General features: G+C 31.4%; 1 protein-coding gene across 1 annotated transcript in view; it reads right to left on the bottom strand.

The window, feature by feature from the left end:
* The window catches only part of LOC113388633, a 65,277-nt gene extending 40,464 nt beyond the window's left edge, over positions 1 to 24,813 (bottom strand). The window contains exons 1-3 of the mRNA XM_026625998.1: positions 24,673 to 24,813; positions 24,368 to 24,491; positions 19,242 to 19,367 (exon numbers count right to left, since the gene is read on the bottom strand). Coding sequence (XP_026481783.1) covers positions 19,242 to 19,367; positions 24,368 to 24,471 — 230 coding nt within the window. The 5' untranslated portion in view covers positions 24,472 to 24,491; positions 24,673 to 24,813. The remainder of the gene's footprint in view (positions 1 to 19,241; positions 19,368 to 24,367; positions 24,492 to 24,672) is intronic.
* Between the last annotated feature and the right edge of the window lie 670 nt (positions 24,814 to 25,483).

Here is a 25,483-nt window from a genome sequence, read left to right as displayed (position 1 = left end):
AAAACTTGTATGGACCTATAACATTTTATTGTTTTCATACGTTTCGATCAATTGTTTTGTATCATCTTCAGTGAACTCTAGTTTAAAAGCACAGATTAAAACTATTAATTAAAACTAATTTATAAGAAAGTGGTATGGTGTAAAAACTTACATGTAATTGTAGTAATCATAATTATTTCTTAAGGGGGTCTTCCTATGTGACGGCCTGTTTTTTAGGGATATTTTAGAATTTTTTTTCTACGACCAGTAATAGTTAGAGCTTCAAGTTTTTTATCATTTATTAATACATATTTGGACAGTATAAATATAAAATTTCAGCTAAAAAAATTTAGTCCAACTAGAGTTACAGCGCTCTAAACACCCCCCCCTCAAAAAAAGAGGTCCCACTGTCTCCACGATTCCGGCTGATCGGCTTATCTGACCAAAAAAAAATAAACGGCGTTTTAATTTGTTAGGCTTAAAAGCACGGAATGATCTACAATCAAATGAATACAAAAAAAATTGATGTTTTATAGACATTTGAAATAAAAGTTGCAAATTAGGCGTTTTTTTTTTAGTTTTTTTTCTATAAAAATCGAAGTTTTGAAATTTTTGATTGATAATAGTTCATTCCAATGCGTTAAATATATTGAATGTGCCCTGTAAATTTCAAGTAATTCGGTCCAGCCGTTTCTGAGATACAATGGAGACAAGTTTGAAAAACAAGTTTTGAGAAAAACGCGTTTAAAGATAAAATGATCGTTGTACTATATATTATATGTATACTTTTTAAATGGCTGTAACTCAAAAACTATTTGAGATATCGATTTGAAATTTTAATATGTTATTTTTAAAGGTATAATCTACTGTGATATGAAATAAAAAAAAATTCAATTTTTTCAACTCATCACATAGGAAGACCCCCTTAATAATAATTGTTCACAAATGCACAACTTTGATTCTTTACTAAAAAATTGTAACTCCTTTAATAAACACCTCACCTTCACTTTCGAAAAAGAACACAATAAATAGATCAATTAGCTTCTTAGATGTAAATATCATAAAAACTCTAGAAAATAAAATTATTACTAACTGGTACCAAAAACCAACGTGGTCTGGCAGATATCTCAATTTCCATTCTTATCATCCTACTAACATGAAAATTGGTACTATTATCAAACTAGTTGATCATGCTATTCTCTTGTCAGATAAAAAGTTTTGGCCTTTTAACTTATCTCTAATCCACAGAACCCTATTAAATAATTGCTATCCTCCACATCTTATAAAATAGTAATTAACAACAGGCCTTTCCGTCCTTAACACAAAACATAATCATCCTTCCCTCGAGTCCCAGAAAAAAAGAAAATAAGTTTATTGGCCTATTTGTCTCCCATACATTAAAAATCTCTTTCCTATTTGGAAAAGCTATTTGAATTCGCGGAGTTGCGTTTAGTTTGCAATATTGATCAGACTCTTAACCTTTTTATTTTCGAACTTAAAATCACCGATAAGTTTAGATCGTATTTCTAACATCGTGTATAAAATTGACTGTATAAATTGTGAGGCCACTTATATTGGCGAAACTGGACAACATCTAAAAAAACATCTTAGACACACTATAACAACTCAAATAAAAATCAAAATCAAACATGATAACTGACCACATCCAAAATTTCAATCATATTTTCAATGTTGATGTTGCCACATTTTATATCACGAGTCGAATACATCGCAGAGACGCTTTTCAGAATCATATTTCATACACTACTTCTTCACTGTGTGTGAATTACCAAGTAGTTTTAAACAATGTCTCGAAATTCATACTTTTAAAATAATTACCTATTCTGATCGACGTTTTAATTATATTAATTTTAATGTTAATTTTTCTTTTTCTTTCAATTTTTATCTCAATTCTACCAACTATGTCCACCCTCACAATTATCATCTTTTTATATTTTACTATATGTACCCTCCCCGCGTTGTCAAACCTTAAATTCTCTGGTCAGTTCGTGTGCTTTGTACCTAGCTTTTAACACGTGGTGCGCACATTTGTATACATTTAGGCTTCACTCTTGCATCGTAATACGGAATAGCGGGATGTACTTTACAATTTCATAAAAAAACTCATTCTAAAATTTATATATTGTTCAATTTAAAGTGACAAGAATTGGTTTCATTGTACATTGTGAACAATTATAATTATGAAACAATTAGGATTATTACAATTACATGTAAGTTCATACCATATCACTTCTTATATATTAGTTTTAATTAATAATTTCTATCTGTGCCTTCAAACTAGAGTCCACTGAAGATGACACAAAACTATGTGTCGAAACGTATGGAAAAAATAAAAATGTTTTAAAGTCAAACAATATTTATTTATTTATTTATTTATTTAAATATATAGCCCACAGATTTCTCCAAGAGGACTCAAAAATACAATTATTTGACATAATAAACAACAATTAAAATATATACAAAATTACAATATATAGTTAGTAACATAAAATGCTAAGATAAAATTTCATATAATGCAGAATGTAACAATAATATTTATAAACAGAAAATAATGAGATATTTGAAAGAAAATAAAAAGATTAACTTGTGCAGATGGAAATTATTTGATTAGGTGAAGTGTTGTGAATGTCTATTTCATTATTAATTAAGTTAAAGTTAGAGGACATTAGTAAAATTGACGAATTTAAGAGAGAATTAGATTTAGGGGTAGGATAATTGAAAAATAATTGTGAACGCAAGATAGCCTTGGAACATTAAAGGATAGTTGATTGAGAATAAGAGGACAGTCTATAGAATTATTGCAAAGCTTAAATAAGAACATAATTGTACAGATAAATCGACGTGAGGCAAGGAAGGAATACCAAATTCTTTTAGTTTGTGGTCAAAGCCACGTTCAAGGTAAATTTTATATGTTTTATAATAAAGGTATTTCAGAAATTTTCGCTGAACCTTCTCTATCGCATCAGAGTTGTTGATATGATGAGGATACCAAATAATCGAACCGTATTCTAATTTTGAACGTACAATAGAATAGTACATGCAAAGAAGTGCATTGGTAGACTTAAATTGTTTACAATTTCTTAGTATCAAACCTAAAGATTGATGTGCTCTATTACAAATATCAGTAACATGATCTGTGAAAAACAAACCAGAATCAAATAGAACACCTAAATCGGTAATTTTATTACATCTATCAATGCTGGTGTTAGAAATTTTATAATCAAAAAGTATTGGAACGCGCTTATGTGTAAAACTAAGAATCTTGCACTTTGATATATTTAGATGTAATTTGTTATAGATACACCAAGATTGGAAAAGGTCAAGTTGAGACTGTAATAATAAGCAGTCATCAATAGAATTTATTTTGAGATATAGTTTCAGATCATCTGCAAATAATAAATGAGGACAGTTAATAGTATCAGAAATGTCATTAATAAAAATAATAAATAATAGTGGACCAAGAATGGATCCCTGAGGAACTCCTGAACTAATATTTTCAATGTTGCTCAAGAATCCATTAAGAAAGACAAACTGCTTGCGATTATGAAGATAACTCTTGAAAAAGTGAATAAGTGAAGAATTAAGACCAATCTTAGATAATTTAGTAAGAAGAATGTTATGATCAATTTTGTCAAAAGCTTTACTGAAATCAGTGTAAATAACGTCAACTTGTCCATTGATGTCAAGATTCTCAGCTATATATTGTTTAATACAAATTAAATTTGTTATCGTAGAACGGGCAGGCATGAAACCATGTTGATTAATAGAAATTAAAGTTCTAACAGAAGGAATTAGTTCTCTATAAATAATTTTTTCAAATACCTTAGCAAAGTTTGATAATAATGATATCGGCCTGTAATTAGTAATGTTTGATGTAACACCTTGTTTAAAAGTTGGAACTAATCGTGCAATTTTCCAACAATTTGGAAAAGTGTTTGTACGCAAAGATAGATTAAATAAAAATGCAAGTGGATCAGATAGAGTAGATGAACAATCACGTATAAAGAAAGATGGAATACCATCGAAACCAAATATTTTGGAGTTCTTAAAACTTGCTATTGCAAGTTGCACAGTACTAGAATCAATTTCACCTATATCAATCATGATTCTATCATTATGATCAAATAAAATGGGTATGTCAAGTTTAGGCTGATAAACACTAATAAAGTAAGAATTAAATGCATCAACAATAGCATCAGGAGAATCATAATATTTGTCTAGATAGCACAATCTATTAGGAATAATATTAGAAGCAGTTTTATTACGCAAAAAAGACCAAAAATATTTAGGATTATGCGATAGAGAATTTTCAACGTCAATAATATATGAATTATAGGCATCTTTCATAAGTATTTTTATTAATTTCCTGTACAATTTAAAATTTTCATAATAGAAAGTGATATTGGTTAACTTGTATTTATTATGATAGTATTTCTTCATACGGAGGTTTCTAATAATATCAGAATTAAACCAAGGCTTAAATTTATTGGAAGCAAATTTCTTTGTTTTAGGAACAAATTTATCTAATAAGCTATAAATTGTAGCGTAAAAAAGATCACATGCATCATTAATGTCAGAACATGTATACAAAGAACTCCACGATGTATTTAAAATTTCCCTGTAAAGATTAAGATAATCCGCTTTGTGGAAATTGTTATGATAGTTATTTTTATTAAATTGCAAAGTATTGGGTGTGGAAAAAGAAGATGTAAGGGAAACAGAAATATAAAGAGCAGGATGATAATTGTCCTCAGGTAAAAGGGGTTCGGTATCATGAATTATGTTGCAAAAGTAAGAACAAAACACTAAATCCAACAATCTGCCACTGATATTGATAACAGAATTATATTGGTTGAGACCAGATAAATTAATAAAATTATAGATAAAGTTACATTTTGCATTAGTAAGATTATGAGATAATTGATCAAAATGTGGAACATTGAAATCACCAATAATTAAAACATTTTTGTCAGAAACATAAGATTCTAGTAGATCAAGGAAAGCTTCAAAATTCTCAGTAGATACATCAGGTGGAACGTAAACGGTCAATACTAATATGCTTGAATTCTTGAGGATACACTTGCAGCCAACAATATCAATCATTGGAAGCGATTCACAAATAAAGTTCAATTTCAAAAGTTCACAAGTAATATATTTCTTAACTGCAAGAAGTACACCACCACCACGATATTTATTGTTGATACCATAAGTTCTATCACATCTGAAAACATTGAAACTGTCGCAAAAGAATTCAGAGTTGTGAACATCGTTCCTAAGCCATGTTTCAGAAAAAGCGACGAGATCATAATCAAGATAACTAGATGCGAGCAGGCAGTCGGAAATTTTAGTGTTGAGTCCACGAACATTTTGATAGTAACATGCAGGGCCGGATTTAGAAATTTGGCGCCTTGGGGCACTGACAAAAATGCCGCCCCATCCCTGAAATTTTACGAACTTTCGAACTTTTTTTTAAAGCAATCGCGCTGCTTTAGCTGCGAGGGATAAAATATAGAAGCGCGTAAGCGCCGCGTTACAGTCTAACGGATAAACAATGTTACAGAACTTATATAATGTAAACAAAATTTATACTTATTATTATAATATCTTTAAAATATCTGATAATTTAATGTGTCTATGACTTATGATCACTTTTGTCCGCCAAATGTTTCTTTTTCAAGTTTTTTTATTGAACCATCGAAACCGCTAAACATGCCCCCCATAAATTTAAGCAGTTATTTATTCTGTAATGTTATTGGTCGCTTTTTTCTCAAAAACTGAATTATCATTTTTGGCATTTTAGCCCGTATCTTCAAAACAGTTGGACCTGCCTTGACCAATAACTAATCGCACGTCTCCTTATCAATAGGAATTGAATCATAAATCGGTTGATCCGTGTTCTCGAAATCGACTTGAATAATTAAAAAATATTAGATATGTATTGATGGGGAGACGTGCTGATTAGCTTTTGGTACAGGCAATTACGAAAAATGGTAATTGAGTTTCGATATTTCTTCTCTGAAATAGCTACGTAGCGCGATTTTCTTAGTAAAAAGTTCGTAATTTTCGAAAAATTTCAAAATACAAAAAATGTGTTTTAGAAGTATTTTTTTCATTTTTCAATAAAATTTAAAGCTCTTTATAAAATGTAATTTTTAGTTAAGAATGTTTCAGTAATTTGTCTTAAGGCAAAATGCCATGAGTCACTAGTTTAAATTTTTTTTCGACGCTATAAGCTTGGAAGTGCACAAATACGTCATTTTAAGAGGTCTCGAGAACTGAAGAACATATTTTTCTTAAACTTTCACCTTGTTTACGGATCTTTATGTTAGCCAAATTGCCAAATTTGATAACTTAATAACCAATTTGATAATTTACGTTCGTAGAGGGAGGCTAGGCAAAATAATAAATTTTAGTTAACGTTTACTTCAACTCAAATTTTGCATTGCAATCGTATTATGTTTTGTTAATTATATTTCTTGAAATAAAAAATGTTGTTAAAAAAGTTGATTATATTGTATAGAATTTTTTTCTCACTATCCAAATTTTGCCGCCCCCCAAAATTTGCCGCCCTGGGCAGTAGCCCCGATTGCCCCTACTGTAAATCCAGCACTGGTAACATGTAAAGACATTACTATCTGTGGGCGAAATTAGTTTAAAGAAACAATTCGAGGAACGCCATTAATGTATTTAATTTTAAGATTAACTTCACCTTTTTTCCTCGCGTTCAAGTAGCTGAGCTTTCAGTCTTTGATAATAAAGTTGTTGCCTTGGTGTCCGATCCTCAGTGATAATCAAATTCTTGAAGTGGGCATTATCCTTAATTTTCTTGCAGTTGAACAAAATTTTCTTTGGTAAGTTATTATCCTTGAAGATAACTTTAAGCGGTCTTGGCTTAGTCCTTTTCGAATCATATTTACCCAATCTAAATAGTTCGAAGCTCGACGGAACACAAGGTACTCCTAATGAAGCTTCAAATAAATTGTTAATCATATTAGTATCAACACTTTTATCATAATTGTTTACGTCATTAAGAAGCTCTTTGGCGTTATATATTATGATATTATATGAACGTTTATTGCGTTCAGAAGTCTCTTGAACTAATGCTTCAAATTGTTCATCATCCAGAATATTATTGTTGCAAGACCTATGATCTTTTAGTGCAGCAACTTCTCGTTGTAGCTGCATTAACATACTCTTGATATCATTAAGGTCATTACCGAGATTAGCACATGAATTGCAATTCCACATTATTCCTTTTTTTGATGATATTGCTCGAACATCAGCCAAGCTCAAGTTCACGCATGAATACTTAAACTTAGTTTTGCACGAAATACATGTCACCATCTTGTCAAAGGCAACTGCAATATTACAGCATGAACACGTATTTTCCAAATTCATAATTATATGCTTATTTCACTTATATAAGCGATGTTTACAACAATATTCAAGAATTTTATGATTAGAAAATACTTATATTAAATTCCACACCTCGTTCCAACTTTTTGCTACGCACTCTATCAAGATTTTATTAATTGTAGTTTAATTACCGATGTTCTAATTAATTATTTTTGTTGTATTACGTATATAATATTTTTTATATATTTAGCTAAGTTTCTTAGTAAATTGTAATAACTTTCATAATAAATTTGTACACTATTCTTGCCATTTTAAATTTTCTTATTTTGCTTCCTTTTTACATTTTTACTTTTACTTTATTTACCGTTCTTTTTATTTACATCATGAAGCAAACGACTTTCAACCGCGCGTTGCTCAAACGAACTGATTATTCTCAAAACAATCACCCCCTAAATAATTCTTTTTACTCGTTTATCAAAAAACATTACGGTTTTTATATTTTGTCACAATTAAAACACATTACCAAACTAAATACGAAATTAATCACTAACATTAACAAACAGATTTTCTTAATAAGTTGCAGAAAAGAGAGTATAATTCCTAAGTTCTATCAATTCAATACAGACAAATTTTCGCACCTACATAGTTCGCTAAAATACAAATTTTCTTCATTAAGCCTCCATATGTTATCCATTCAAATCAAGAATTGTATTTGCAATGTCAATAACTTGAAACTAGCTATTGATAAAACGTACGCTTGGCTCATTCATGCTGTTGGAGCGGAGATTCTGCAAAGCTTTTCTGAATAAGAATCGACTCGTAACAACAAATTTTTCATTAAATTAAAAAATTCTTATAAAATTAAGTTCGATAAATTATTGCAGTCTAAACGCAACCTTTCAAAAATAGTTTTAAACAGTACACTAATTAACAAATGGCTAAAAATCTTTCCAGCGTCACAATTCCAGATAGATTACTTTACATTTTTGCACTAGGTCCTAACTTTGCAATCCCGAATAATTGCCACTTTGGTATATTACCAATGAAATGCGTATGTTATTTTATAATAATAGTTTATTAACAGTTTATGTACAGAGATATCTTATCGCGACAACTACCCGGGACCGACTGCCTGTTCTGCCATCCGGCACGACCCTTCACATAGCGACGTTGCCATACGCCTACAGTACTCCCCCTCTAGTGACAAAGTTCACGAAAATCCGGCCTGCCAAAAATCCGGAAACCGAACTCGGCGTCCTCGTCTTGTTGAAGAGTTTGGTTGTGCAATTGACTCAGGCTCTATCGAGCTCAACGGCTGAGATCTGCTGTTGTCAGATTCTCGCTGGATTGTTTGCGGAATCTCATTAGGCTGAGACGGAACGGATTCAGCATTTTCTTCTGGCGCTAGTGTGTATGCTGGCTTCAAACGGTCGATAGATATGGTGACATTTTTGCCACGCATACATACCACAAAAGTCTTTGCAGATCTGGATTTCACCTCAAAAGGACCCTCATATGAATTCTGCAGAGGTCTCTTTGGGCCATCGTTTCGAACGAAAACGCTCTCCGCAGTCGCTATATATATCGATATGTACGTGCTCAAATCTACCCGATGGAAGTTCAAATTGTCCCGTTGGCGCCTGCACGTGTCTACTGACTTTTACCCGCTGACATGCGACGCAACATCGAGCCCACTCGCGGCAATCCCGTTTGATGTACGGCCACACATATCTCTGTGTAACTAGCTTGATCGTAGCATTCATACCAGGGTATGACAATCCGTGTAAGCTATCAAACACCGCCCGCCGTAACTTTTTGGAACATACGGTCTAGCTATTCGCGTAGAGATGTCGCACAAGACTGACACGTCTTGGTCCTCAAATCGAATAAGTTTAAAAGTTTGAGCGACGTGTTGTTTTCGGTGCGCAACTTAGCTATTTCTTCATCTATTCTCTGCTCCGCTGCTAATAACTTCATATCTGTTCCGGCACTTCTTAGAGACTCCACCCGCGATAATGCGTCGGCGACAACATTTTTCTCTCCCGACATATGGCGTATATCGGTCGAAAATTGGGCGATAAAGTCTAAATATCGGAATTGACGAGAAGAACACTGACTATCATTCTTGACAAATGCAAACACTATTGGTTTATGGTCAGTAAAAATTGTAAAAGTTCTTGCCTCAACCATGTGACGAAAGTATTTCACCGCTTCATACACTGCAAGTAGTTCACGATCGTAAGTTGCGTATTTCCGTTCCGTTGTGCTCAGTTTTCGCGAAAAGAATGCCAAGGATTGCCAGCTGTTAGCGACCTGCTGCTGTAATGAGGCTCCAATGGAATGTTCTGAAGCGTCGCAGAAAATAGCTAAATGAGCATTAGCGTGTGGGTGGGATAGTAGTGCCGCTTGAGCCAGACTCTCCTTACACGCTTCAAAAGCAGCTGACGTATGCGCTGTCCACTCTACCGGGGTTTTGCTCTTCGGATCTCCACGCAAAAACTCATTTAACGGTGCTTGAATTTGAGCGGCATTTGGTATGAACCTTCTATAAAAGTTTAGCATGCCCAAAAACCGCCTCAGCTCTTGCGTTGTCGCTGGCTTTGTGAATGTCCTAATAGCTTCAACCTTCTCTGGCAAGGGGCGAGTACCCTCAGCCGAAACTTCATACCCCAAAATCTTTACACTTGTTTGGCCGAACACACATTTAGCTGGGTTTATTACAACTCCAAATTTCAAAAGTTTACCAAACAGTGTCTCTGCTTAGGTTTACCAAACATAGATGCGCCATATGTTCTTCCTCGGATGACAAAGCTACAAGAATATCGTCGATGTAGGCGTAACAAAAATCTAACCCTTGCAACACCTCATCGATAAATCTCTGGAATGTTTGCGCGGCGTTGCGCAATCCAAACGTCATGTACAGAAATTCATATAGTCCAAACGGCGTTGTAATAGCGGTTTTCGCAATATCTTCTTCCGCCACCGGAATTTGGTTAAACGCTTTCACCAAGTCTATAGTCGAGAATATAGTTTTTCCGTCCAAGGCTTGGCCAAAATCATGAATATGACGTACCGGATATTTGTCGGGCTTCGTTCGCGCATTCAAACCTCTATAATCGCCACATGGACGCCACTCATCACACCCTTTTGGAACCATATGTAGCGGGGCTGCCCAACAACTTTTCGATGGTCGAGCCGTTCCTAATCTCAGCATAGCTTCAAACTCCTTTCTAGCAGCAAATAGTCTGTCCGGAGCTAATATCCGAGGTTTTTGAACCACCGGCGGTCCAGGACTGGTTTCTATATGGTGCTGCGTCGCGTGCTTGCGTAACCTAACAGCGCCGTCTGGTCGTGTTAAACCAGGAAACTTTTCAAGCAACTTATGGTACGCCGTTGAACCCGTTACCACCTTTATAGTCGCTATTGATCCCGCTGCAATATCCGCCTGCGCCATTAATCCTGTCATAGCATCCGTTATTTGACGATTTTTCACATCCACAATCAAACCGTAGTATGCGAGAAAATCTACACCAATTATTGGTTGCGTAACGTCTGCTATAATGAAGTTCCATGACAGGTCGCGACGTAGCCCAAGATCAACCACCATTGTCACCGTACCATAGGTTGCAATCGTCGTATTATTTGCGGCGGCTAGCTGGTATGCAATCCTCTTCCTATAAGTTTGCATAACGTCCGACCCCGTATCAATCAGGTACGACACTTGACTCTTTCTGTCACTTAGGCAAACACGGCGGCTTATCTGTCTCTCTGGGCGTAAATTGTTTGCATTTCCGAACGCATCTTGCACGGCGATCGACATCTCGTTGCGTTCCGACCAAACCGTCGATGATATTCGCAAAGCGTTCACACGCGCTCTTCCGAACTTGACCGAGGACTCGCGGGCGTACGCGATATGCGCCTTTGACGAAGGGATGAACCGTTCCGTCGGTCCTCTACCTGTTTCTCAAGTCAGAAATCTCCGCTCGCATATTCCGCAATTCTGACGCGATGTTGCCGTAAAAATCATGCGCGTGCGAGGATGTGCTTGCAATCGCCATCGTTGTTGCACCCGATGCTGTCTCCAATTCCATAATTCTGTCGGCGGCTTTCGCATTCAAGTCTATGTCACTGTTTTCCCGTACAGATATTAATGCTTGCACATGCGTAGGCAAGCGCGACGACCACATTAAGTTTAGCATTTCTTTTGAAACAGCTGAACCCGCTAATAAGCGTAGGTGCCGTAAAAACAACTGGCGTAGCTTTGTTTCATCGGAAATGCCATACCGTTTCAACAATTCCTTTTTCAACACACTATATGGATTATCTTTAGGGGGTTTCAGAATTATATCGCGAACTTCCGACGCATACCGCGGGACCCAACTTACTAACGACCGTATGAAATTTTGAACTTTCATTCTTCACATTAGCGTGTGCAAACACACTTTTGGCTAAAGCAAACCACAATTCTGGGTCCTGCTCGTAAAAATGTGGCAAATTTACGTTATCGCGGGGCACTACTACTGGCGTACTCATGTTTTCCACTGCACTTAACTTTTTCGCACAAAAATTCATTTAAAATTAACACACACACACTAAATCACGTCGGGGTCACCAATTTGGTATATTACCAATGAAATGCGTATGTCAATTTATAATGATAGTTTATTAACAGTTCATGTACAGAGATATTTTATCGCGACAACTACCCGGGACCGACTGCCTGTTCTGCCATCCGGCACGACCCTTCACATAGCGACGTTGCCATACGCCTACACCACAATTTAAATTTTATTGAAGTGTTAAGCAGACTAGAAGCTGGCCTTCATAATATCAAAAATCCTGAAGTAAAATCTAACATTCGTTCCCATTTTTGCAAAAAAATTCTCTCATACATCAAGTCCTTTAACTCCAAAAAAAATGTTGATTACAAAGATATTTTAAGAGACATAAAACTTTGTAAAAACTTTCTCAAAGATAATCCGAATATTTTAGTAACCAGAGCAGATAAAGGAAATGTCACAGTAGTTCTCGACAAAACTACCTATTTAGAAAAAAATCACTAGTCTAGCTAATGACACTAACGTTTAAAATAGGACTAACAGTCCTATCAATAGCAATCCTACAGATCGAATCGAACGCACTTTCCACAAATTCATTAATAATTTAGTATCTACTAAACAAATTCCACAAGACTTGTCCTTGTCGTTAAAAAACCTACATCCTAACAACCCAAAATTATACGGTCTCTCAAAAATCCACAAAACCAATGTACCCTTTAGACCTATAGTTGCAGATTTGAATTCTCCCCTAAATAAATTTTCCAAATTTCTGAGCAAACCCCTCTCCATAGTTGCTGTTAATTCTCCTTTCTTTAATAAAAATTCCTTCGAATTTGTCAACAAAATACGTAATACACAATTGCCCAACAACTCCCTCTTAATAAGCCTAGATGTAGTTTCTCTTTTCACAAATGTCCCACTAGAACTAATTTTAGAGTCAATCACAGATAGATGGGATGAGATTTCTTGCCACACTACCCTTTCTCTCCATTGGTTTCGAGAGGCCATTAAATTCATAGTAGCGAATACTTATTTTGAATTCAATTCACATTTTTATACACAAAATTTTGATACACCCATGGGATCGCCTATCTCACCTGCTCTTGCTGAACTCTCTTTACAACACCTCGAAAAAAACGTCTTTAAACTATCTAATGTTGAATTTTTTCTTTATTACAGATATGTCGATGATATAATTACTTGCATTCCTAAAAATAACTTTGATTCTTTACTAAAAAATTTCAACTCCTTTAATAAACACCTCACCTTCACTTTCGAAAAAGAACACAATAGGTCAATTAGCTTTTTAGATGTAAATATCATAAAAACTCCAGAAAATAAAATTATTACTAACTGGTACCAAAAACCAACGTGGACTGGCAGATATCTTAATTTCCATTCTTATCATCCTACTAACATGAAAATTGGTACTATTATCAATCAAGTTGATCATGCTATTCTCTTGTCAGATAAAAAGTTTTGGCCTTTTAACTTATCTCTAATCCACAGAACCCTATTAAATAATTGCTATCCTCCACATCTTATAAAATCAGTAATTACCAACAGGCTTTCCGTCCTTAACACAAAATATAATCATCCTTCCCTCGAGTCCCAGAAAAAAGAAGAAAATAAGTTTATTGGCACTATTTGTCTCCCATACATTAAAAATCTCTTTCCTATTTGGAAAAAACTATTTGAATTCGCGGAGTTGCGTTTAGTTTGCAATATCGATCAGACTCTTAACTTTTTATTTTCGAACTTAAAATCACCGACAAGTTTAGATCGTATTTCTAACATCGTGTATAAAATTGACTGTATAAATTGTGAGGCCACTTATATTGGCGAAACTGGACAACATTTATAAAAACGTCTTAGACAACACTATAACAACTCCAAAAATAAAAATCAAAATCAAACAATGATAACTGACCACATCCAAAATTTCAATCATATTTTTAATTTTGATGTTGCCACAATTTTAGATCACGAGTCGAATACATCGCAGAGACGCTTTTCAGAATCATGTTTCATACACCTTTTTAAAAATAGCATAAACAAAAGATTGGATACTTCTTCACTGTGTGAGAATTACCAATAGTTTTAAACAATGTCTCGAAATTCATACTTTTAAAATAATTACCTATCCTGATCGACGTTTTAATTATATTAATTTTAATGTTGATTTTTCTTTTTCTTTTAATTTTTATCTCAATTCTACCAACTATGTCCACCCTCACAATTGTCATCTTTTTATATTTTACTATATGTACCCTCCCCGCGTTGTCAAACCTTAAATTCTCTGGTCAGTTTGTATACATTTAGGCTTCACTCTTGCATCGTAATACGGAATAGCGGGATGTACTTTACAATTTCATAAAAAAACTCATTCTAAAATTTATATATTGTTCAATTTAAAGTGACAAGAATTGGTTTCATTGTGCATTGTGAACAATTATAATTATGAAATAATCAGGATTATTACAATTACATGTAAGTTCATACCATATCACTTCTTATATATTAGTTTTAATTAATAATTTCTATCTGTGCCTTCAAACTAGAGTCCACTGAAGATGACACAAAACTATGTGTCGAAACGTATGGAAAAAATAAAAATGTTTTAAAGTCAAACAAGTTTTTGATTGATGTATTGCTCTGAAGACTGAATCTCACATATCTCAACATCAAAATTATAAAAATTAATATATATATATATATATATATATATATATATACACATATATATATACAGTGGCGTCGAGAACCGTGTGGGCTGGGTGGCCTGAGCCCACCCATCAATCTCAAATATGATTTGGTCTAATGGTCTAATATTTCTAAAAAAAAAAACAAACCCACTGGTTGTCTATCAAAAAAACCACCCATCAAAAATTTGCTTCCGACGCCACTGTATATATATATATATATATATATATATATATATATATATAATATATATATATATATATATTTGAATAGTTTTGAATTTGATGTTGATATATATGTTTAATTTGAGTTTAATATTCGGGCGTAACATCAATAAAAATAGCATTCGTGAAAAAAACTATTTCAACAGTGTGGCATTTTGTTGGTATGTAATTGTGATACAGCCCTTAGTTCAATTTTTACACAAATTAAATCTAAGTTTAATTTTGACCGCCTCAGGAACTTGGTATATCAAATTAATTGCTCTAATTGCGAACTCTTTTATATTGGAGAAACTAGCCAAAACCTGAGTTAACGCCTTCATCAACATAAAAACAACTCAAAAAACCCTAAGCAATTTAAAACGATGTTAACTGAGCATATTAAAAATTTAAATCATAATATCGATTTTTTCAACCCTAAAATTTTACATTTTGAAGAGAACATAATTAAAAGAAGATTTGCTGAAGGGTTGTTTTTGCAATTACATAACGACAGGGTCATAAACAAACGCTTCGACAATACGGCCCTGAACGAAACAAACACGTGGTTTCTTAATAGCGTGTCAAAATTTCTTAAAAAATGACAAAATCCCATCGCTTTTTAAATTTTTCAAAAAATTTTAACACATGCTAAAAACTATTTTGAGATAAATGTGACATTTCTGTCTTAAACTCCGAAGAGTAAATACATAGTTTCGACAACTTGTTAAGTTATCATGGTTATTAGTGTGTTTTACCATTTGTGATGTCAAAAAATATATATCTTATCATTGCGCACATACTCATACCATGGATTGATAATGGTTTCATATGCTATATTAGGATACAAAATTGTAAGTGTTTTATTATTATTATTATTATTATTATTGTTTTTCCATGAAATTTTCTTTCATATAATTTATTTAGTTTCAATTTTTATAGTTAATTTGTTTACCACTGAATGATGGCTAAGATGCTAGCCGAAACGTATGGATTTTAAATAAATAAACTTTTAAAAAAACTTTCATGCTATTTTTATTGATGTTACGCCCGAATATTAAACTCAAATTAAACACATATATATATATATATATATATGCATATATATATATATATATATATATATATATATTAACAAAGTCTAATAATCATAACATCAATAAAAAACATGAATTTCTTTCAAAAATTTATTTTAAATCCATACGTTTCGGCTATAATCCTTGCCTTCATTCAGTGGAAACTAAAAATAAAATTAAAAACTAAAACAATTGAATTGGAGTGAAAAGAAAAAATAAAATAGTAAATAGTACTTACAATTAGTGGATCTTAAGTGGTATCAGGATATGGTAATGCACTACACTATGTATTATAAACATTAACTTGAAATTACACAATATTTTCACAAAATACTGATTTAAAAAAATCACAAATAGATAGTGTGTTATTTGTAGATCCTATCCATTTGTGATTTTTTAAAATCAGTATTTTGTGAAAATATTGTGTAATTTCAAGTTAATGTTTATAATACATAGTGTAGTGCATTACCATATCCTGATGCCATGGATTATTAAAATTTTCCAATTTAACACCTAAGATCAACTAATTGTAAGTACTATTTACTATTTTATTTTTTCTTTTCACTCCAATTCAATTGTTTTAGTTTTTAATTTTATTTTTAATTTCCACTGAATTAAGGCTAGGATTATAGCCAAAACGTATGGATTTAAAATAAATTTTTGAAAGAAAATTATGTTTTTTATTGATGTTATGCCCAAATATTACACTTTGTTAATACATATGTCAACATCAAATTCAGAATCTTACATATATATATATATATATATATATATATATATATATATATATATATATATATCTTATATATAAAATTCTTCTGTAACAATGTAAGTTTCATTAATCCTCCTAAACTATAATTCGGATTTTCATGAATCTTCCTGAAGTTTGTTCGGGAAATTTTTTAGAATGTTTTGATTCATAGAAATATAGTTAGATTGTAGAAATAAATGAAAAAAATTACAAAAAACCGCTTATCATTGTTTGCCCTTGAAAATATTTATGGCATAGTTTGACATTAAAAACAAAAGACGACTGTCATTTGCCAAACATTTCCAATTCACTTATAGGCTAAGACAATATTAAAATATAATATATTTATGATTATGAATAAGAAAAATGTAAGGACTACATTATTATTGCCAAAAAGAAGCTGAGATGTGCTAAAAATTAAAATAATATAAGATTTAGTATAAGATACAGTCAACGTCTGACAGGTGATGCAGTCTGCGCATGCGTCTGTCAGTGATCGCACATAAAATTTAGCCTACAATTTACTTTGACTAATTATTATTTTTTAACTTTTAAATGCAGTCGTATTTTGCCTTACTTTACTAAACCACGATAGAAAAATAATTTATTTATTCAAACAATTATTTAGAAGTTTCACTGTGTCAAAAATTCATATGTTTGGCATTGGATACGAAATATTTACTCAAGACAATGGAGCATTTTGGGTCTGAATATTTTTAATGTGCTCCAATTTGCACGAAATTTTGGAATTAGGTGCATCTTACTCTCAAGTTTAAAAGTAAAAATAATTTAGAATCATTTGCCACTTCACGGGGCGATGACATCTCTTTTCAGTGGTTCAATTGTATCTCTTTCAAACTAACGTCGGATATCGATAAAAGAACTAATTAGAATAGAAAAATGTTTAATAATGTTTTTCAAAAAAGAAATTACTTTTCAAGTTACTGGCTACTGAAAATTTGTTGCCTTTTGCGTTTTTCATCGTTTTTGGCAATTATTTCTAAAAATATACATTTAAACGAAAATTATGTAATGAACAAAATTATATCAATCAAAATCCTAATAAATCGGTGCTCTATAAATTGTTCTAAGAACAATATTAAGCTAGATATGAAAATGGGGTTTTATAGTACTCAAAATAAGCTTTAAAATTAGTACTTCTGCGTGTAAGATGAGTGAGCTATCATGCAGATAAAAGACGCATACAATATTTTTTTCGTTTAAAGCAAATAGTTTTTGAGTGCCATTTCCACCAAAATTAAAAATAATCGTATTCCCTCTGGAATCAACTTGGTTTAAGAGATCTTGACGGATTCTAGAAAATACCATAACTTTAGTGCAAAGGATTTCCAAAAAGCTCATGATTCCATGAAAAAAAATCTATTTAAAAAAATACAAGATACGTATAAAGGTATATAAATGAAAATTCAAGGTCTTTTACTGACCAATTATTGCTTTTTATTACTTTTCTGCTACACAAATATTGATAGTGTACAACCAGAATGTCTTTTGAGTCCTTCAATCCTTTGCCATTTCAAAATAAGAGAAGTTACGGTAAAATTTATGATAGAGAAAGTTGTAGCTCATTTAATTACCTTTAAAATAGTGTATTGCAAGTATTGATAAAATCAGAATTAAAAGAGTTATAATTCAATTAATCCGGTGGGTGGTGACGGAGTGCAAATTGTTTTCACTTCTGAATTTAAGATTAAGATTAGCCTATTTCTGACACACGGTCTTTTCCTCTCCATTTACTGCAATTTTGTTGATCGTAGGTTGAATAGAGCACATGTGAACAGGATTTGACAAATTAATTCACTTCAAATATAAACTTAAGTAATAATGTATATAAATTTATTAGTGAGAAAACTGTAATTTAGATATAAAAATTACTAAAAGCCAGTTAAAATATGGTACAAATATATAAAAATTATAGGCAACATTATTGAAGCCATTATTTGGGGTAGAATAAACCTATGTGATATTGTATCTTTACCGGGAATGCTATTTATTAATTCTTTCTAAATTTGTTATACCCTTTAAAAAACTTCAATTTTCAACACATGTAAATTATGCTATAAATCACAAAGGCAGGCAATGATTTTTTGTATGATACATTTGGAAAGTCAATGTTTTAGTCGTGAATAAACAAAAAATCATTCATTTTTACATCCACACCTACAGGTATGACTAAAAAATTGTATAACCCTTGACATTAGAATGAATTAAGCTATTGGAAATAAATTTGTACTATAAATTGCAGTGTTTAATTTTTATTATATAATTTTATTGAACATATTTTAATATTTGTTAAAGGGATAATTAAAGTGTTAACTGTGGGAATTGAGAATCATCATTTTATTATAAGCAGTTCTACATTCACTCATTTATTGATGTAAATAGTAATTCAAAAACAATAATTATTAATTTTAACTGAACGGTGAATATTAGTACAGGATATCGAAAAAATGCAGAGTTGGGTACAGGACAACGTCTGTCGGGTTATCTAGTATATATATATATATTCATTTAGTATATTTGGTTGTCTAAGGCCACTGTGTCACTTTATATATTATACAATTGATTTTTAACTTACTCTGATTGAAAGTTCTTAAATGTATCTGATGACACATCTAAAGATGATACAAGTGATGTATCATGTTCCGAAGGAGCATTTGAAGAACGGTGTCGGTGATGCATTTCAGAAGTTGAACTTGTAAACCTACATTGATATTGGTATTATTAGTTAATATATGCATAAATAAAATATCAGTTATACTATCTATATAAAATAAGTAACACAAAGTAAGTCCTTTAAATCAAATAGTATATAAAGTAAGTTGTTAGTTTTTCTTCTTTGACAGTAAAATATCTAGCTACACTAAATAGTCGCAGAAAACTTACCAAATAAATATTTATTATTAAAAAATACTAGGCATAGTATAAAGTTTTGTCAATAAATGTTAATATGTTAATAACAATTTAAACACTGAAATGCTCTAATTGCAGTTAGACACATAGATAAAAGAAGAGTATATGAGTTATATAAAAAAGAAGAGCATAAGAGTTAGACAATATGAAAATATATTCATGACTAATGAATTAAACGTCATTAACGATTACGGTTCATATATACATACATAAAATATTTATTAACAATTTAAACTATCCATATAGAATAAGTAATACAAAGCAAGTCCTATAAATAAAATAATATATAAGTTGTTAGTTTTTCTTCTGGGTATTCACAGTAAAATATCTTAGCTAGCCCAAATAGTCCCAGAAAACTTACCAAATAAATATTTATTATTAATAAATAATAGGCACAGTATTGAGTTCTATAAATATGTCAATACATGCCTTAAACACTAAAATGCTCTAATTCCAAATATACAATATGAAAATATATCAATGAGCAAAAAATTTAACTTCACTAACGATTATACGGTTCAGTGTTTTCATGGGTTTTCATAGATGACGAAATTCACATAAAAGCGCAAAACCAAATAACTGTTGCCAACCTTATCGTATTCGGCGCGAAATGTTCGGCTTTTGAAGAATTTATTTGATAAAAATGTAATGTTAACTAATAATTAATTAATGCTATAAGATTTCCGGACAAATAAATTTAGTCATGTGTTAGCTCTTGAGTTCATTATGTACTAGAAGAAACTCATATTATAGGCAAAGAATGTTAAAGGTTTGAATTGAAAATTGGATCGACCATGACAGATCAAATCATAGATAAATAAACATAAAAGGATCAAATAGTTTACACAAAAATTATGCTTATTTATCTACGCATGCATCGGTTATAACGACATTCTTGTGTTCTAAAATTTTTGTGTTGTAGGTGACCATAGATAAGTAAACATAAATAGATCGCTATCTCAGGCCATTTGACATTACCCCCATTTTAATGTTTTCAGCGATCTGAACGAGGCAGCACTTGTACTGTATATAAATTAACCGCTGGTGTTATTCCTAGATATGGTTCGCATACTTAATTCAAAATAAGAAAACCTAAATAATTTCTTATATTGGAAATGAGAAAAAAAACATACAAAGTACAAAATATATTTTCAAATATATCACAAACATTTTTATATAACAACTAAATTTTTTATAAATGTATTAATTATTATACATAATTTAATTTTACAATTATAAGTAAAAAAAGTTTTCACAATGAAATGATAAATTTACAAGGAACGATCAATATGAATTACTGAATTACTTAATAACAATATATAACAACTACACAGAGATTGTGTAGAAGCATTTACAATAAAATGATAAACTTAAAAGGAACGATCAATATGACTTATTACTTAACAATAAATTTACCTATTTAAATAAAATAGAACAACAATAAAAATTGCCTATTTAAAATACATACATACAATGTCAAGACTCTATCAACATACGAACGCCTATTAGAATTAAAGAATTCTTTAAGCACTATAAACTATGATACGGGAATTTCAGAAGTAAGACGTCAAGATTGTGAAATTAAGGAATATGATAACTTTATTCTTTGCTATATAGGACAGACAGCAGGTCAATACGGAGTAGGTCATAATAAACAAGGAGATCAAAACAACATAGAAAGCTTTATTGGTATATCAGAGCGTTTAGCCATACTCAATATAGACATAGGAGGTCTTTGTTGACTTTGCGCTCGTACACAATCTAACAATAGTAAATACCTGCTTTAATAAAAAACCAAACCGGAAATGGACCTGGAAATCGCCGAATGGACATAAAAACGAGATTGATTACATTCTCACAAACCAATTACGATCATTTACAAACTTCGAAGTCTTGAATCTGAACTACCCATCTAACCATCGCGCAATCAGAGGTATAGTAAAAATCTCTAAACATAAACCAAGCAGAGCGCGATTTACCAATACCAATTTGCCTATTCAGAAGTGTAAAGAAAATAGAAATTTATAAAAACCATCTTAAATCTACATTACCTGTGCTAGCAAATCAGCAAGGAATGATATGATACAAAACTATTACGATATTATTGGTAACGCTATTTTAGAAAGCCAACAACTTGCAGATACCAAGTCAAGTAAGCAAAAACACAAAATATTACAAGAGAAAACAGTAAGACTGCTATAAAGAAGAAAAACACTACAATCAACAATGAATAAAACGCGTGCTATGGAAAACGAACTCTCTGCTTTGTACAAAATAATCAATAAATATAAAAGAAATGACTACTCAAAATACAGCCAAGACGCTATAAACGGCCAACTACAGCTTTCTGTTAGCACAAAGAAACCATTTAAAGCACTTCATACAAATAATTGCTGAAGAAAATTATTAAAAAACCTGGACAAATATATACACAAACAAAAAGACATTGTAACTATGGCTACAGAGTTTTATACTAATCTGTACAGTGACAATACTAACACTATTTCAAGATCATATTATAAAAATAAGGAATGACTTCATAGAGATCGACGAATCCGAAGTATAAAATATAAACAATCTAAAAAAAAAAAACGACGAATCTTTGGAGGAGGCCTATACCCAATCTGGGGTTCTTGCCCACGACATCGTGTACTGTGTTTATATTATATAGTACAACATGTTCTTTCATGTTTCATTTATGTTAATTAGTAAATCCATATAAAAAAATTGTAGAAAAGCCAGAAATGAAAGGCTTATTTATTTATTTATAAGTATATATCTATAATTCAGCAAAACCTAAAAAATTCCCTTAAAAAACTTCAGAAAGATTCCGAATAATCGTTTAGGAGGATTATCCTTTAATACACCATTACAGAATAATTTTATATATAAGATAAATATATATATATATATATATATATATATATATATATATATATTCTGAAGTCCCCTGCATTGACCCAAGGGTTAAATTTTGAAAAACCTGCCAGGGGGGGTCCCAGGGGTTGAATCAGGAGCATAGGTGAATCAGCCTTCCAAAGTTAGTGGGGGTGGGTCGTACATTTGGAAGCAATTGGGGCACTGTAAATGGGTCAAAATAGAATTTTTCAAATTTCAACCCTTATTTTTCAGTCAATGCACAGGACATCAAAACTCATTTTAGAGATATGATTTCTTCGGCAAAGTAGCTTACTTTGATCCCTAGTATTCGAAAATCATATGTGCATACCTATGCGACTTTTTTTTACCCATACAAATGGACCCACTCTAATATATATATATATATATATATATATATATATATATAAAGTCATAAATAATATGGATTGATATATATATATATATATATATATATATATATATATATATATATAGTATGTAAATTTGGTGTATATTAAAACATGTGTGTTGAGTCGAGCAATAGCACCAAGTAAAAAAAAACTAAAGCAATTAAGAAATCAGCTTTATTAATCCATACGTTTCAGTCTTCATTGAAACCGTCATTCCAGTGGAAAACTGGAAAGTTTTTTTCATAATTAATTCAGAAAAGAAAAATGAATGCAATCATATTGAACTTAAATGTACAGACAAAAACAATTGAACACTACACTACACTAATTAATTCAATTGTAACACCAAGCTATCAGTAATTCAAATATTTGAAACTAATTATGAATTTGAGTTAAACTAAATTTGTGTACATAGTTGTTGTAAGTCTTAGAGCTTTTTTAAAGAACCTTTGTAACCACAATTCATTCAGAGCTAAGACTTATAACAACTATGTACACAAATTTAGTTTTTTTAACTCAAATTCATTATTAGTTATTAGCCTATACCCAATCTGGGGTTTTTGCCAACTAACTCTATACGTTTTTTGTACTGTGTATAGATTACTTAATACAACATGTTCTGTATATACACGTTTATGTTAATTTCTTAAATCCAGGAATGTGCCAGAAAACTTACTTTGCTATGCTCCATTCTGTCCTTTCATGCGGAATATTAGCTTAGGGGACATAGTGGTGCACACACTTCTAAAGTTATGGATCTACAAAAGAAGTTAGAGCAATAAAAGGAGTCTCTCCCCGAGAGCCTTGCATGCCGCTGTTCATCAAATACGAAATATTGACTGTCACAAACATTTATATTTGGCAACAAGCAATTGCAATTGGGAAGTCATATCCATGATCACAATAATCAAAATATAAATACTGCGATAAGCCCAAAAATCAAACTTAAATCATCGCTAAGGTCTTCATTAGGAGCCAAGATCTATAAATAGGCTACCTGATAGATAGAGATGCAAAACCAGAAACACTTTTAAAAATATTGTTAGAAATTATTTACTAAATAATCCCTATTATTTCATAAATTAACATTTAGAATAATTATGTCTTATAAATTATTCTATTTATAAATGACTTAAATTGTAGCTATTGAATTTTAATATAGTTCAATTCAATATATATATATATATATATATATATATATATATATATATATATATATACAGTGGCTTTGGGAACCGTGTGGGCTGGGTGGCCTGAGCCCACCCATCAATCTCAAATATGATATGGTCTAATGGTCTAATATGTCTAAAAAAAAACGAACCCACTGGTTGTCTATCACAAAAAAACCAACCATCAAAAATTTGCTTCCGATGCCACTGTATATATATATATATATATATATATATATATATATATATACATATATATATTTATTTAGTACATTTGGTTGTCCAAGGCCACTGTGTCACTTTATATATTATACAATTGATTTTTAACTTACTCTGATTGAGGGTTAAAATATGTATGTGATGACACATCTAAAGATGATACAAGTGATGTATCATGTTCCGAAGGAGCATTTGAAGAACGATGTTGGTGATGCATTTCAGAAGTTAAACTTGTACCTACATTGATATTGGTATTATTAGTTAATATATACATAAATAAAATATCAGTTATACTATCTATATAAAATAAGTAACACAAAGTAAATCCTTTAAATCAAATAGTATATAAGTAAGTTGTTAGTTTTTCTTCTTTGACAGTAAAATATCTAGCTAGCCTAAATAGTTGCAGAAAACTTACCAAATAAATATTTATTATTAATAAATAATATGCACAGTATTGAGTTCTATAAATATGTCAATAAATGCCTTAAACACTAAAATGCTCTAATTCCAATTATACAATATGAAAATATATCAATGAGCAAAAAATTTAACTTCACTAACGATTATACGGTTCAGTGTTTTCATGGGTTTTCATAGATGACGAAATTCACATAAAAGCGCAAAACCAAATAACTGTTGCCAACCTTATCGTATTCGGCGCGAAATGTTCGGTTTTTGAAGAATTTATTTGATAAAAATGTAATGTTAACTAATAATTAATTAATGCTATAAGATTTCCGGACAAATAAATTTAGTCATGTTTTAGCTCTTGAGTTCATTATGTACGAGAAGAAAAACTCATATTATAGGCAAAGAATATTAAAGGTTTGAATTGAAAATTGGATCGACCATGACAGATCAAATCATAGATAAATAAACATAAAAGGATCAAATAGTTTACGCAAAGATTATGCTTATTTATCTACGCATGCATCGGTTATAACGACATTCTTGTGTTCTAAAATTTTTGTGTTGTAGGTGACCATAGATAAGTAAACATAAATAGATCGCTATCTCAGGCCATTTGACACATAGATAAAAGAAGAGCGTTGCCAACTGACAACTAGTTCGAGCTGCTCTCCCTACGCGTCGACCGTAGAATGGGTGCGAACAAAAAATACTATAGAAACACACCAATATTGTAGACCGTTTGAATTCAAAATTAAAAAAAAAAAAATTGAGTTTTAAAAAGCATTTATTTTTAACAATAATATTTTACATTATAT

Source organism: Ctenocephalides felis, unplaced genomic scaffold, assembly GCF_003426905.1.
Source record: "Ctenocephalides felis isolate EL2017-DRISC unplaced genomic scaffold, ASM342690v1 CF-g0.4_SCAFFOLD_00845, whole genome shotgun sequence".
NCBI lineage: Eukaryota > Metazoa > Arthropoda > Insecta > Siphonaptera > Pulicidae > Ctenocephalides > Ctenocephalides felis.
This window is presented reverse-complemented; position numbering and strand designations above follow the sequence as displayed.